Raw genomic sequence first — 14879 nt, forward strand, 5'->3', positions numbered from 1 at the left:
TGCAACCAGTTTTGTAAACGTGTTGCTTCAGCTTTAGGGGTAAGTGGTGTTCAAAATGTGGGGTATTTTGCATGTAAGGGATCAATTATCCATGGTATTTTGAACAAAAAAGTATGCTTTTTCCTGTGCTTTCAGCAGAATTGCCTGAAATGTTCAGACTTGTGGAAACAAGTTTAGAGGTCACTTATTGTGTGTTTGTATTATCAAGCCCTATCTAAAATCTCTATCATTTTGTCACAAATTCAGATTTAGTTGTAACAAGTAGGGGAAAAAAAAGGCATGTGGCATACAGAAAGTGTGTATTTTTTTTTTTTTTGGCGAGTAACATCTGAAAGTATACTGGGCTTTTGCTGGTGACTGAAGCTGTGTGAAGAGTCATGGCTTAGATCCTGTAAAGGAAGATTAAGTGTGTATTTCTGGTGCTTTAATTAATTGCTTCCGTTGGGACAGTTTAAGACTTCATAATAGTAGCTAGCTCATGTATATCATTTTTCATCGTTAGATCTAATATCATTTTGTAACAAGATAGAATTAAGATACACAGGGATGTCCATCCTATTACTGGATACTCTTTAAATTGAGAAAAAATTGGAAATTTCTTTCTCCAACATAGTTAATAAATGTGATGCATTTTTATTGTATTGAAGTTGTATGTACAAACTGGAATGTATCATTACAGATATTATTGCAAGTTTTATGAATCTGGAAAGCAAATGAACCAACGATGTCCTGAATATAAGTAAAGATACAAACTGTAGAGCCATACATAATCACAATGCCCCAACACAGTGCTTAAACTTAGTTTTAAAGAGAGAATCATCGCTGATGTTTTTGGATCATTAGTGAGTGTATGCAACCCCTGCCCTGTTTTAAGGAACACAGATAAGCCTTTGGGGAAATAATTAAAAAATGCGTAGAGTCGACATGCCATCTTACGTGTTTTAACTTCACTAAAGCTTGCTTCTATCTGAGGCAAGCACAAGAAAAGAAGTGCTGTTTGGTTCTTCTTTTTGTCTGGTTTTGTTGTGGGAGGAACACATAAATATTCTTGAAATAATTCATACATAACATTTTCAGTTACAGTTCAGTATCCCACAACACTTAAGAGTGAGTGACTCTACATCAGGGGGAATAATGCTTGCGTAACTGCATGTTCCTCAGTGCTGATGTGGCCATCACTGTCAGTCTTTGGTGTGTGAAGTCACTCTTGCTCAAATGTTTAATTCCATCTTCAGGCATCTTAATGGCTGTTGTGATGGACAGACACCTGGATGTCCCCATCAGGCTTCTGTCCCGCTGTACAGCTGAAATTAGCTGAGGTTGCTTTTCCACTCAGTTATATCGATCTTAAACCAGCACAGTGCAGTGGAGAATCAAGACCTCTGAAGGATATTTATTCCATCAGTTTGCAAGTAATTCGTGTACTAATGGAACAATGGGGCCTCAGTACATGGGATTATTTTGCTAATATCATCAGAGGATTTGCTTCTGCAAGTTATAGTAGTCCATCAAGTGAGACCCTATTACACACTCTTTTAAGAGTGGCATTCAACCACTAAACAGTAGCTTCTAAAAACTAGTAAACTGTTTTTTTCTTTCCTCAATGAATGTATGCTTGAGTGATGCCAGAAGCATGCTAAAGTTGTAATCTGGTATTTAACAAAAACAGCTTTCTTGGCTAAATATTTTAAGTAATCTTACTATCTGGAATTTAGGTTTGAATTTAATATCCTACAATCTACTCATCTCGGTGCCTTTTTCAAATGTTTCCCACTAACATTTATTAATGTTCTTTTTGGCTTTTGTAGGTGGCCAAGAAAAATAACAGCAGCTTGTTATGCTGATAACCCTAGTATTTTCAAGGAATTACAAATATAAAACAGGAAAATGCGAAGAAGGAAAATGGACAGCCTGTACAGTAGAAACATACTGGTTTTGCAAGTACTGATGCAAAATATAGGCTTCCAAACGCCTACTGAACATATATACATTCCCTGCATGAGAAAATAAGATGCTACATGGTACTTGAAACAGGACCTTTCTTATATTAACATTAAAAAAATACACTTTATTGAAAGTTAACAAAAATAACTTAAAATTTTGAGAAGCAAGACAAGTCCTTGTTCGGACGGAAACTCCATTTGCCTACGTTTTGCATAAAGTAAAGCTATTAGCCTAAACTAGTGGCTTTCCAACTTGTTTGGCTAGAAGTCCATAAAACATGTCAGTTGACTGAAAAGAGGGTTCCTTTCTTAATGACCTTTTGTCTGCGAATCCCTGAAACACTGGTTGAACATCACTGGCGCAAAATCTATCCTCACAGACTGGTGAGTTTCTACAAAATTGGGTTACAACAGCACCTAAAGGCAAATAACAAAGCTGAGAGTTTCTGAACGTTCTTGCTGCGTCGTGGCTTCAAGTCATACTCTTAGTTAATTTTAACACTTTAGTTTTATTCTTTAATCTTGAAAAATAAAATGAGGCACTAATATGGTACTGCTTGTTTGTGTTGGAGTACCCCGGCACTTTGGTTTTCAGGGGCTTGACACAATGAGCCAAGGGAAAGGACTATTTTTGTGACACTGACAGTTTATCCTCTATGTCTTAAGGACAAACATGCAGGGTAAGATCACTAATGCAATGGAACAACTTAATTTCGATGAACTTGAATGCTGATACAAGTTTCCTACTATGCATTTACTATGCAGTTTACAATACCTACTTAACATTCATCTATTTAGCTGCACTGAGCTCCATGCCGGTCTTGAATCTGAAAAAAACATCACTTGAATCAATGGGAGTTGTATCCGAATGCAGATGTTCATCTAAAAATACTTAAAAGATATATATTTTTTTAACCTGAAATGATAGAGAGGCTTAAGTGGTTCTCTTGAGATTTCTGTAAAGAAAGATGAAATCCTTGGATAAAAAGAAAACAATATACCAAATTCAAACCTGAAGCACTTCCCCTGCTCCCCCTTCTACAGACTCCCAAAAGTATGATTTTTAAAACCGTATGTTTTAATGACTAACTACTCTTTTGAACGCAATATTAAAATAAATAAGATAGCATAGTACAGAGAAACATGCCTCCAAGTCATATAGCCATTGTGCAACGAAACCATTCCTCTGAAGATGAAGCAAGATCATTAAAAGAAATAAGTTATTCTATAGGCAATTTACGCTTTGATGTTTTTCCAATAGTTCCTTTACTAGTTTCTCCAAGGAGAAGAGATGTTCATCCACGTCTTCTGGTACGAGGTTTCTCATAGAGTTAGCGAGTTCAAACAGGTATTCTGTGTTTCTTCCGCTGGGACCAACCGCGTTAATAATCTGTTCAGCAATTTCTTCTAGAGGCGCGGGACCAAGGTAGTTAGGGTTATCGCAAGTGCCAATGTACAGTAATACATCAAATGGTTTTATTGATGAGTCTTTTGGATAGAAAATGACAGTTGTAGTCCTGTAGCCTCCTTTCTCTCTGAAATCTAGGTATGCCTTGACTTCACATTCTTGTCCAGCTGGCAATCTATAAGCAACACCCCATACACACCCCTGTTGAAGGACATAAGAAAAGAAAAACCCAAGCGGAGTTTAAAAGCATACTCAGAAATTAATGTATTTCTGTTTTATTTCGGTAAAACTTCCTTCGCATTTTATCTTCCATTTTCAGTCTTATAACTATTTCTAAACTGTTCTTATAAAGAGTCCCATATTAAAAGGGCTGTTCTATTTAGGAAATCTTAGATCAAAATAGCAATTATGCAGATTGATCCTCCACCCTCTTCCTGATGTCAAGGCCTTTCTTATGAAACAATTTCTTGTTGCAGTTAAATTTGAAATAGTCAATAGCCTTTGTGGGCTTCTGAAGACTGACTATTAAAGAGCTGGTAGGAAGGACACAAAGTGTCTTCCTGACCTCACAAAGATAACAGAGTGGAAATGAAAATTGTAAAGAGTACCAAATTCGAAGTAATTTTGACCAAGTCTTGTCTCTGTTTAGTTACATTTTCACTTTTAAGGATGCGGGTGTCACTTCTGTCAGACACATTTGGCAGGAGGAGGGTGGTAATGCTACCGTGCTGATACTGAACCTGAGAAGAAAATGCTGGGATAAACCTTCAGTTTGCACAACTGGGGCATAGCCAGCTCCTCAGCAAACACTGCTGGGATTAATTTCATCACTGTCTTAGTAAATCTGAATATTTCTTCATCATGCTCATGGATAAAATCTGAGAAAGCATTTAACTGTGGTGTGAATTAGTTATAATCCCTTACAGAGTTTTGTATGGGCAGATGAGTGAGATCTGAGTAGGGACAGATTAACAGGATGTTGTTGGCTTTTGTTTGTTTTAAGTAGCACAGGCAAATGGTTATGGCCTGGTATCCCTTACAGGCTACACATTGTTTCTTATGAATGCTGCTTTAAACTATACGATAATCAGTTTTGTCTACTGCCAGCATCAAATGTGGGTTCCTCCTGCAGTGAAGCTAGTACACACATCAGTGCTACAGTAATGATGACAAAACAATTAGGTTTTTTTTTTTTGGTATTTAGTCATAATAATGGTGGGGTGGTGATGTTTGTTAGTGAGAGTTGAATTTGGCAGTCAGACATTAACAAGCAGGTCAAAGGCATTTCATTAAGAAAAAATGCACAGGAGGCATTTCCTATGGCACCCTCCGTAGATGGCCACACCATTACATGTGCTGCCGCCAAGAGCAGCCCTGGGGAGTACAAAAAGGGGTCCTTGCTTCCCCTCGGCCGCTTGTGGTGTGGGTTTGCTACAGCTGTCTGCAAGGGATGCAGCAGCGCTATGCCCGGTCCCTTCTGCACGTGCTATGCGCTTGACTTAAATCTGCCACGTAGATGTACCTTGTGGGTAGGAAAATCTCTGCAGGTGTGGTGGGGACAGGGGCTGCCTAACACTCGGTTGAAGCAGGCAAGTGCTGCTAGTTCATTCATTTTGTTTTCAGTGTAGGGGATCCCTATTTCAGATGATGAAAAATTAAAACCCGGAAATCTGACAAGCGTACAGTGTTCCTTTTCAGTGTGGTTTCCTCTTAACTGGTGCAGAAATGCAGACGGAGCAAATTAAACTAACTCTCCAAGCTAGACGCTTCCAAACCATGCTGTGCCTATCGCTAGTGAAAAAGGATGCACGGCTGCCACTGAGCTGAGGGCTGGCAATGCCAATGACAGAAAGCGCCGCTGCTGCTGCTGCTGCCGCCACCGCCGTGCTCAGGGCAGGGGACGTAACAGCTGCAGGCTGCTGAAGTCGGTTCAACATAAGGTTACCTTCTGAAGCTGCAGAATGAGTTACTGGAATTAAAGGACATTACTTGTCACAGCATTCGATGTTTGTGTGTGAGGTGTGATTATCTGGCTGTACCAGATTCTGGAGAAAAGGGAAAAAAATAAAAAACACCAAACAAACAAAACTGGTTTGCTAAGGGGAAAAAAGTTTCTATGGCAACAAGTAAGTTTGCTTAACAATAGAAACTGAGTGACAACAAACATAACCATTCTTTGTTTATATAGAAGTCTGTGTAACATAATGGTACCCAGCAGTACAGCAATGTGAAAAAAACTCTTACTAGAAAGGTACAGAAAATCACAATGAGAGACAGTGCATTGCATTTTGCTGGTTTTGCTAACTGCACAAACAGATGAACTTTACGATTACAGTTAAACTTACCTCTATCTATGGCTGCTATTTCGGGGCATAGGTTGATAAGACAACATTATCATAACTGTACAGATAAGTTACTGTAAACAAAAACTAATGACTGCCAAAATACCCATCCTCCCTGTCTTCCAGCCTTGCGTTGTGTGGCCTTGCTCCAGCCCTGCTCCTCACCTGCTCTGGAGGCAGCAGTACCTGCAGGGACGCACTCCCTTCAAGTGTCAAGCAGCTGGATGGACACGACCATCACAGCAAGGCACCGAACACAGCAGCTCTGCTGCACTGAGGGTCTGCAGGGACTGGGGGAGCACCTGTACCCAAGGTCTACCATCAAATAATCTCCCAGGGCTTCCCAGCCTCATGAGTCCTGTCCTGGCTGGTGAGCAGTCCAACCAAGAGTTCTCTGGTGCGTAAGATCCCTAAAAGTAATGTAGTAGTTGTAGTAGCATGTAGTTGTAAAGATAGGTTCATTATTATCAAACAGAATTAGGACTGGGTAAAAGCAGAAAAATCTTAGTTTTCCTACAACTTACATGACTGAAAGTGTAGGCCTGGTTTCACCTCTCCTCCCTCTCACAACCCAGACATTTCCCTTGTGCTTTTCTAAGTGAGACCTAAGTAACAAGTTGAAAGATGAGCAAGAACAGCAGACTCAGGCCAAAGGTCTTTTTTTCCTACACAGGAGCTTATTTCACGTTACATAGAAACTAAATGTAGAGTTGAGGCATTTAATTCCTTAAGCATTTTATCTGTGTAGCAAAAAATAAGGCAAAGACATCTCGTTTTTAACACTAATATTATCTTGGTGTGTTTCAGTTTTTATTTTGGGAGGCTAAGATTGTGGTTCTAATGCAACATCTAATGTCTAATATCGGTGTGTCTTCAGCGCTGTAAATATGCTGAAAGTAAAACTCCGTGTTTTGTAGCTGGATAGCTGAAGTGACTCTTCAGAACAATACTTGAAAATTTACCTTTCGTAATAATAGACCGAAACTACTTCCAGTTGCTTAGTTTAGACTGATGGATTTATTTGAAATAATGAATAGTCATTGGTGTAGCTCCAAGGAATTTTGAGAGAACGTTTCACTGCAGTAAAGATAACTCAATTATTGGGTCGTAGAGAAGCAAAATTAATAGAGACTTACTACACAGGCTGGGAACACAATAGGACAGTCTGTACACTACAGAGACAGGAGTACTGTACCTCAGGGTCTTCAACCAGAGTCACAACTCTTCCAGGCTAAAATTAAAAGAAAATCATCATTAGTTCAGTAAGAAGCTTTCATTGTAAATCACTGATGACAATTAATTAAAGCAAAACTATGTTGAATGCACCTTCCTCAGTCACGTTGCTTCTCAGTACTACGCTGTATTTTTTTCTCTATAATGACAATGAGGTGAACCTTCTAACTTGTAGACAAAAAGTTTATACACAGGCATGGAAAAGAATGTAACATCGAAATCTAGCTTGCATACCCTAAGCAAGGTACTACCATTTCTGGTTTGGCTTGCACTAACTGGATTTTAGAAAATGTTAATTATATGCTGTGACACATGGCAACTCCTAGGTTTAAAAGCACTCTGCAAATTAGATGGTTTTGAAAACATATAGCAAAGAAATCTGCTAGTAATTTTTAGTAAGATGAAACTCTTTATGTTAGTACTGTGTTACTCAAAGTTGAAAAAAAAAAAAAACGTTTTTGTGCAGAAGACTGTTTTCCTCCTCTTTTCCCCCTCCCAGCTCCTTCTGTCTTACTGGGCAGAGGGAGGATACCTTTAGAATGGCTTCTTTTTCCTATGAGTTACTTCTTGCAGGAAGAGTAGGAAGCCAGTTTGTAAATACAGAAAAGATAATTAATGATTTTTTTTTTGTATGACCTGGAGAGTCATAGAATATCCCGAGTTGGGAGGGACCCACAAGGATCAATGAGACCAACTACTAAATAACAGCATTTTAAAATATGAACATAAAACACTGTGAGGAAACTACTACATCCGTAGTGTAAAATTGCTGATTTTAGCATCAGATTAGTGTACAAGTGTCTTTGGTTTGATGTAAAGGAAAGCAGAGACACTGCCATTCATTCAATTGTACTCTAGGACAGAAATTAATTTTCTTAGGAGCTACAACGATAATCTGAACTCGGTGTACACGCATGCCTTTCACTTACTTTTAGCTAGCTTTCACTCTTCTACTACTGCATCATTTCAGTCTTTTTCTGACTCATCTGTAGTAGTTTCATTGACATATCAGTGCTTTTCTGTTTGCTTAGTCTATACCTGTATTTCTCTCTCTCACACAGTAATAACATAGGTCTTCGCCTTCACTAAGCCTTTGGAAAGCCATACTTTCTTTTCATAACAAACAAAATACGAAATTTAGTTTTTACAGAACACTTAACAGATACCATCAACTATAGATACTATTTATTCAATGTTGGATCTTTTATAATCTGAAAGGCTGTTTATTTATAAGCTCTGAGGTGCTGCATTTTTTTCATTCTCATGCCACTCTTCACCCAGCTTCAGCCATTTGTTTCTGATCTGATTGATAAAATAAGGCAACAAAACTAAGAAAGTACTAAAATGATTGCTATTTGAGTACATTGAGGAAACAACTCTATACCACAGCTCTATACAATTAAGCAAGATAACTGAGTGTTTATAAAAAGCATGACATAGGAAGTGCACATGTTCATCTTAGTCTATTTGAAAACAGTCTCAATCAATAAATTACCTGGAGCTGTTTTGCTGTCATTCAGTTTTTAATCTCAAAGGAAGCTAGTTAACACACTGCGCTAATAATAGTACTGAAGGGCTCACCTTGAGTTACGCTAAATATATCATTGACTGTTTATTTAGAGAGTGTGTCTTAACGAATCTCGTCCGGACAAGAATACTGAACTCAGTCTAGGTGTTCTCTCTTTTAATAGACGGGAAATTCTGATGATAAAATGTCTTGCTAAATGTTTTAGGTTTAACAAACTGGGAACAAACACTACCAAAATTGCCATAGTGAGATAAAAACCCACGGTCTGTCATACTGTCTGTTTTAGGCTCTTTTCCTAAGTACCTGATGCTGTTAAAGAAACACATGCACACAAACATTTATGTAAGAAGCTGTTGGTGGGTATATATGCATGCATGGGTATTAGCACAAATAGGAGCAGTTCATCCACACAATACTTTCTCCTGACTGTCAGTCACAGCATTAAAACCTGTACCTAGGCCTTACTGTCTTAGCTACCACAATATCACTTTTCTACTTATTTGCCCAGTTTGTTTTAACCCCTTTTATATAGTCTCTGCCAAATCTCATGGCAGTGAGTTCTGCAATTTAAATACGTATTTTATTAGTTTTGTTTGTTCTCTTTTCCTTGAGCCTTCTTTCCTGATAAGTATTTCTCATTCGGATACTAGGAAAAATAGTTGATTCTTGCTGTCCATTCACTTTCTCTATACATTCATTCTTTTACTATGCAGCTCTCACTCCTGCCTTTTTTATTTGCCAAACAGAAGAGTTCATTTCTCTTCATACAGAAGCAACCTCTCTCGTGGCTGGGATGACTGACCCTCTCTACACACTCACACATATTTCTGTGATCCAGCTATGCCATAATCATTCCAAGACAGAGTATCTGGTACTCCACAAAACTGTCAAGATACAGGTGTGCTTATTGGCTCATGTGCTAGTCACCCTCCCCCCCAGTTATTCATTTTCTAATGATTCAACATATAAGAAAAGCTGTTTTTACAAGAATAAAAATAATAAAACTATCCATAATGACACTGAGTTAGCTTCTGAGCTCTGACAGATAATTCAGAATAAGTATGTATATACATATATACATATGGCTTAGTTTTCTATATGGCCATCAGCTTCTTCCATAGTCGTTAACACTTCTCTAACTTGTCTTCTCCATAGTGGTCACTAAGAATTTGTAAATTGTAGATTAAGGAGACATTTTGTGGTGTGGAACCACTTTCTCTGTATTACCAGCAATGCCTGTATCTGAAGCCTAACTAATAAATGTAAAATACTGAAACAGTAAAGTTAAAAAGTTCTGAAAGCAGTGAAGTACTGAGGAGTAGTTCATCTTCAAATTGGCTGTGTGATGAAAGAACAATCTGTTTGTCTAGGTAGGGCCAGGATATGTGTTTTATTGGTTTGTAGAGTCTGTCTTGCACGGAACTGCCTAAACCAAACACCATTACGGAACCACAAGTATTACCCTTGCCAGCTAAGTAAAGAAAGTAACGCATCTGTAAATGACTGGCTATATAATATAAACCAAAATGATTTCTGTTGTGCCCAAGGAGTACTGCCAAGGGCAAACCTGAATGACCTCCTAAATCAGGTGTCTTTGAGGAATTCCTATCAGTTCTGTGCAGCCTGAAGTTCCTTAGGTCTAGCTGATGTGTCCTATGAAACTGAAGTAAGATCTTCCATGGCTATGCTAGATTGTTTTCAGTGGCACCATAAAGTGCTCAGGTACTAAAATTACTGAATATTTACTGATTGACGAATCAATTAGTTTTGGCATCTGGGTGTGAAAGTAAGTGGAATAAAAGGGAACGTTACCTTAGAAATGATTTTAGTTTGATTACCTCTTGAAAATTTTCAGAAAGGGGAACAAAAGTTTGCTAGTAAGTAGGAATATAATTTGAAATGGTTTCCTTAAAGAGCAAGATCATTTAAACAAAGAGGAGCTTTTTGCACTTCATTTTCCTGCGCCTAGTGGTAGCATAACAGGAGCTATCTGTCCATCCTCCCCTAAGCCCCTTGCTGGGGACATCCAGTGGAGCTGGGGTTGATTTTCAAAGGCTGGCAATCCTGGATTTTCACTGCCCCAGAACAGACAGTAGAGAAATGCAGAGGCTAGCAGGATCCTGTAACACCTTCACAGTGAATCTTACTTGGACAGTTTCCTGATGGGACTTCTTTTCTCCATTTCACATTTAACAAACTAAAAGCCCTTCATCATCTTAAAACGATTTAACTGTAAGCTGAATTACTCTATATAAACTTGGTAACCCCATGTCAGAGTGCACATGTGGGAGTCCCATGGGGGTTAACAGCGGGCAGCAGGAGCTAAATTAATCATGTCATCAAGTTTCCTTAGTGTTTTTTTTTTTTCCAAAGCACATCCAAAGGTTAGCTACAGAGTCTCTAGCAGATCCAGATACACACGGACAGCCTGCATGTCAGAGCTGCCACTGCACCAGGCAGCAAAGCTGGGGAGCAGCTACAGCAAATGGGAAGGGGATTACAAGGAGAACCCGCCAAACTCTGCTGTTTGGCTGCAGAAAGCTCTCGGTGTGGTTTGAACCATATTGTACTAACAGTGGTTTCACACTTCAGCCCTTGCTTGTATTTGCACTTCAGTGCTGTTCCTATGGTTTACAGCAGAAGGACGAAGAACTTGTCTCACACGAGGAAAAGGGCGGAACCGAAGCATGCAGTCCTACCTCAGCACTGCACTGAGACATGGCTCTTGTTACCTTGTACAGAACAGCCTTGAAAAAAAACAGGGTCTATGGGCATACGTGTCTCCAGGCTCTATAGAGAGCTGCTGAACGTTATAATAGTTCAGATTAATGCATCTGGGTGAGATTATACCCTCACATTTTATATTAGTTGAGCAAGTCTGAATAATTTTAGCAAATCTTGAAACCTGGGAATGTTTTAGGGAACTGGAGCAGTAACAAGAATTCAGTATTTTTAAAGTATAAAATTAGTAGCCTAAGGAACTGTAGATTATTCTGATACTGTTGGAAGAAAAACAGAACCGTTATGTTGAGAATCTCTCAAACAATAAACGCTAAAAATACAGTTTGTGAATATGAAAAGCTGGTTATTTCAGAAAAGGAGCTGGGATTATTATCATAGTGTGAGCTCTCTACTTAGTTATTGGAAAAAGACAAAAGTTTAACATGTTGGTGATGTTTTTAACACCACTCTCTTCTCTCCTGCCCCCCCCCCCCAAAAAAAAAAAAACAGTTGAATATATAAAGTGATTATAGAGGAATCACACTTCAGGAGATTTGGAAACACTGAAAAGTCCAAGAGGTGACCAAAACCAGCAATGCACAGGTTAGAAAGCCAGCCTTAGTGGATGAGGTTTAGGAAGCTTTGAACCTTATTTTTTAGGAGTGAAAATACTAAGATATGCTTTGATTATATTGTATTAAAAAATATACAACTTCCCCCTCATTCCAGTCTGAGAGGTTTTATGTGAATCAGGCAGGACTGTATTTCTGTTGCCATTTTTTCTAAAGCTTGGAGTAAGAAATCTGAATTTGCCATTTATGCAAACAACCTTTCTTACTTAGGTCTTTCTAAGCCAATGGCTCTTTTTTTCAGGGAACACTGTTATTGCCTGGTAAGATTCAAGCGGCTTTAAAGTAATGTTTGCACTAATCTAACAAAAATCTTAAGTAGAGCTAATGCATAAATTCAGGAATATTTTGAAAAACAAAATTCTTTTTTTTCTGCACTCTGTTCTTAAAAAAATGTTTTCCAATTTATCATCCTGTAAACTACACAATATGGCACCACGATGAAACATCACTTTATAACTAGTTAACCTTCTTACTACAATATAAGTTGAGCAGTTCAAAGTACAAGTACAGGGTCAACTGAATTTTGCACTAAAAGCTTGCAGCCACTGCATGTAAAAGTGCTCTGTATGTTTTTGTTGCGCTGACCGTGGAATGTTGTAGCAACTCGCGTTTTCAGGAGGGCCTTTTTTAACTTGCTGGCTAGAATTTCAGTGCTGTTCTTTAAAATGCATTAGTATCGAAGGACCAGTTTCACTTGTAGTTCACCCACAAGAGACGTCATCTCCGATGTCACAGAGGTTTTAATGATTTTATAGCAGCGATTATTTGGCCTGGTTAAATGGGAAGTCTCCACGGTGTGCTTCTCAGCATTCACTGAGGGAGCCTCTTTGCCTTGGAAGTAACAGCAACAATTCACAGACTGCAGCAATGCAAGAGGGCATTAACTTGCTGATTCTGAGAAAAAAAGTGTATTTGTTAATGCTAAGTGTTTCTGTAAACAAAAATAAAATGTATTAACCAGTTTGCATAAATAATAATGTGCTGTTTCTAAACAGAAATAGACCAGTGCATGGGCACTGTTGTTTTGTTTGTTTGTTTTAAGGCTCTATATGCCTGCAGATGATGGTTCTGGGCATGACCTGGACTGGGGCAGAAATACAAAGAATTAAGCTTCGTGGAACAAAGGTTGTGCTAGTTGCTAGTAACCTGGCATGGCCATTTTGCAAGATTTTCCAAATTTGCAGAAACACACGCTGGGTATCCCCTGAATTTCAGCTAGCCCAAAAGAAGGTAATACAGTGGGGTCTCCAGGGATACCTGCAGAAAGGAAGAACTTGCCTGTGAGGGTTTTATTACTTTCTGAAGCGCAAAGAGAGGACTTTCTCTACTGATGTAAAAATATTTCTTTAAAGCCTGGCTTCCCAAGTTCAGGAGGCTTATGGATCAGCCACTCTTATGCCCCACCTGAACAACATGTGCATGTTTTTTTCAGGACTCCCGAGTTCAGGAAAGGAATAGAAATGTCGCAGTGCTCACACAAACACAGTTTGAAGAGGAATGACTGGTAAGTGAGGAATCAGGGTTCCTACTGAGAAAGCACTGGGCTGTCCAGCCAGCATCCCCTCTTATTCAGCCACGTGCAACTGGAGGAACGCTTACTCAGAGTGACTTTGTGCTGGTAAGTACTGTACAAGCTATTCTGTGGTCTAGGTAGTAAGTAGTACTAGGTAGTACTACTAAGGTAGTAATTAGTGCTAGTTGGGACTAAATGAAAATTTCTTCCATGCTACATGTAGCATGCTGTTTTATTTGTGAAAAGAATCCTTATGCCTTTGCTAGGGGTGCTCTTCCAAAATTACATTCCAGCTTTAGAGTGGAGTCACCAGGGCCGACAGCTGCTTTAGCAAGCATCAGGAAAACAAGTTTACACTATACAAAACCAACATTCAAAGTAGGTAAATTGTTAGAGAGCTGAACCCAAGTATCAGTTTCTGTACATATATGATTAGTTTGCATTTCTGATGACTCAGCCGTGAGCAGCATCTGCAGCTGTAAATAACATAGTCCTGCCACATCAAAGGCATTCATCTAACCCACTGGGTGGTTCTGTAACCTATTGTTTCTTTAGCATTTGTTGAGCCATTCAGAATTACATGAGGGCGATAGCCCCTGTATGGGGAGGGTGATACAGGCTCCCACAGCAGAGAAAAACTATTATTCTCATGCCAGTGGCTAAAAACTACATATGTTCCAATGAAATGGGAAGTGTTTGCTTCTGGATTTTTAGGTTTTTGGTAGTTTTTCTGACCAGTAAATAAGCTTCTTCCTTCAAGTAAAAAAGTAAGAAAGATGAAAAACAACAGCAAGGTAGCTACTCAGGTGCACAGGTCTGGCCTTCACTTACCAACCAGCCTTTCTCCCCAAAGCCAGACACCCACACCGTGCAGTATTTTAAGTATTTAGAATATTTTGATTAATGTCTGTATAAATTAGTGAGCAGCACAGTTATTTTTCCACTATTAAAATGGAGTGATGGTTATTTTTCTTATCATTTGCCTGTCAGAAGTTCATTAGAAGTTTTTTTCATTGACAGCAGAGAATCCAGGAGGAAATGAATCCTCAAACTTTCAAAAGTATGCAAAACAAACAAACAAAAAAAAAAAAAAACGTCAAACTGGGGATATTTATCCCGGATAGCTGACAAGGGACGACCCGAGTGCCTGCCCTCGGCAGGCATCAGGTGCTGCCCAGGTGCACTCGTCAGGTAAGAAGGAAAAGGTCCACGGACAGGCGGCACAGCCGCACTCCGACGGGCGCTGCCGGCCTCCGGAGGCGCAGCAGGGAGCCGGGCTGAGCCGTGCCGAGCCCGGTGGAGCCGTTCCCCAGCCCGTGCCCGCGCTGTGGACGGACGCAGCCCGGCCCGCCGCCGCCTCACCTTGCCCGGCACGCCGCGGTGGTCGGTGCTGCCCTGCCAGAAGCGGCGGCTGTAGCCGCGGATGCGCCCCACCATCTTCTCCTCGAAGGGGAAGTCCACCTTCCAGATGAGGGAGCCGTAGCCGAACACCCACATGGCCGCCGCCCGCCGCGCTGCCCCGACTGCGGGCGGGGCCGGGCCGGGCCGGCCGCGGGGCC

At 39.9% G+C, this 14879-nt stretch overlaps 2 protein-coding genes across 4 annotated transcripts in view; one reads left to right on the plus strand and one right to left on the minus strand.

Annotated features, from left to right (window-relative positions):
• ASB3 (ankyrin repeat and SOCS box containing 3) overlaps positions 1–14879 on the plus strand; it is a 33095-nt gene that overhangs the window by 2591 nt on the left and 15625 nt on the right. The window contains exons 2-3 of one of the 3 annotated variants that reach the window (XM_040554101.1): positions 5820–6090; positions 13240–13425. The gene's annotated coding sequence lies outside the window, so the exon portion shown is untranslated. Of the gene's footprint in view, positions 1–3547; positions 6091–13239; positions 13426–14879 lie in introns of those variants that run through there. The other 2 variants (XM_040554103.1, XM_040554102.1) reach the window with 2 other exon arrangements.
• Positions 620–14872, minus strand: CHAC2 (ChaC glutathione specific gamma-glutamylcyclotransferase 2). Its single transcript, XM_040554109.1, has 3 exons — positions 14683–14872; positions 6889–6924; positions 620–3552 (listed from the first exon to the last, which is right to left on the minus strand). Exons 1-3 carry the CDS (start codon positions 14815–14817, stop codon positions 3169–3171), a joined length of 555 nt encoding a protein of 184 aa, XP_040410043.1. The 5' UTR covers positions 14818–14872; the 3' UTR covers positions 620–3168.

Source organism: Cygnus olor, chromosome 3 (assembly GCF_009769625.2).
Source record: "Cygnus olor isolate bCygOlo1 chromosome 3, bCygOlo1.pri.v2, whole genome shotgun sequence".
Classification (NCBI taxonomy): Eukaryota; Metazoa; Chordata; class Aves; order Anseriformes; family Anatidae; genus Cygnus; species Cygnus olor.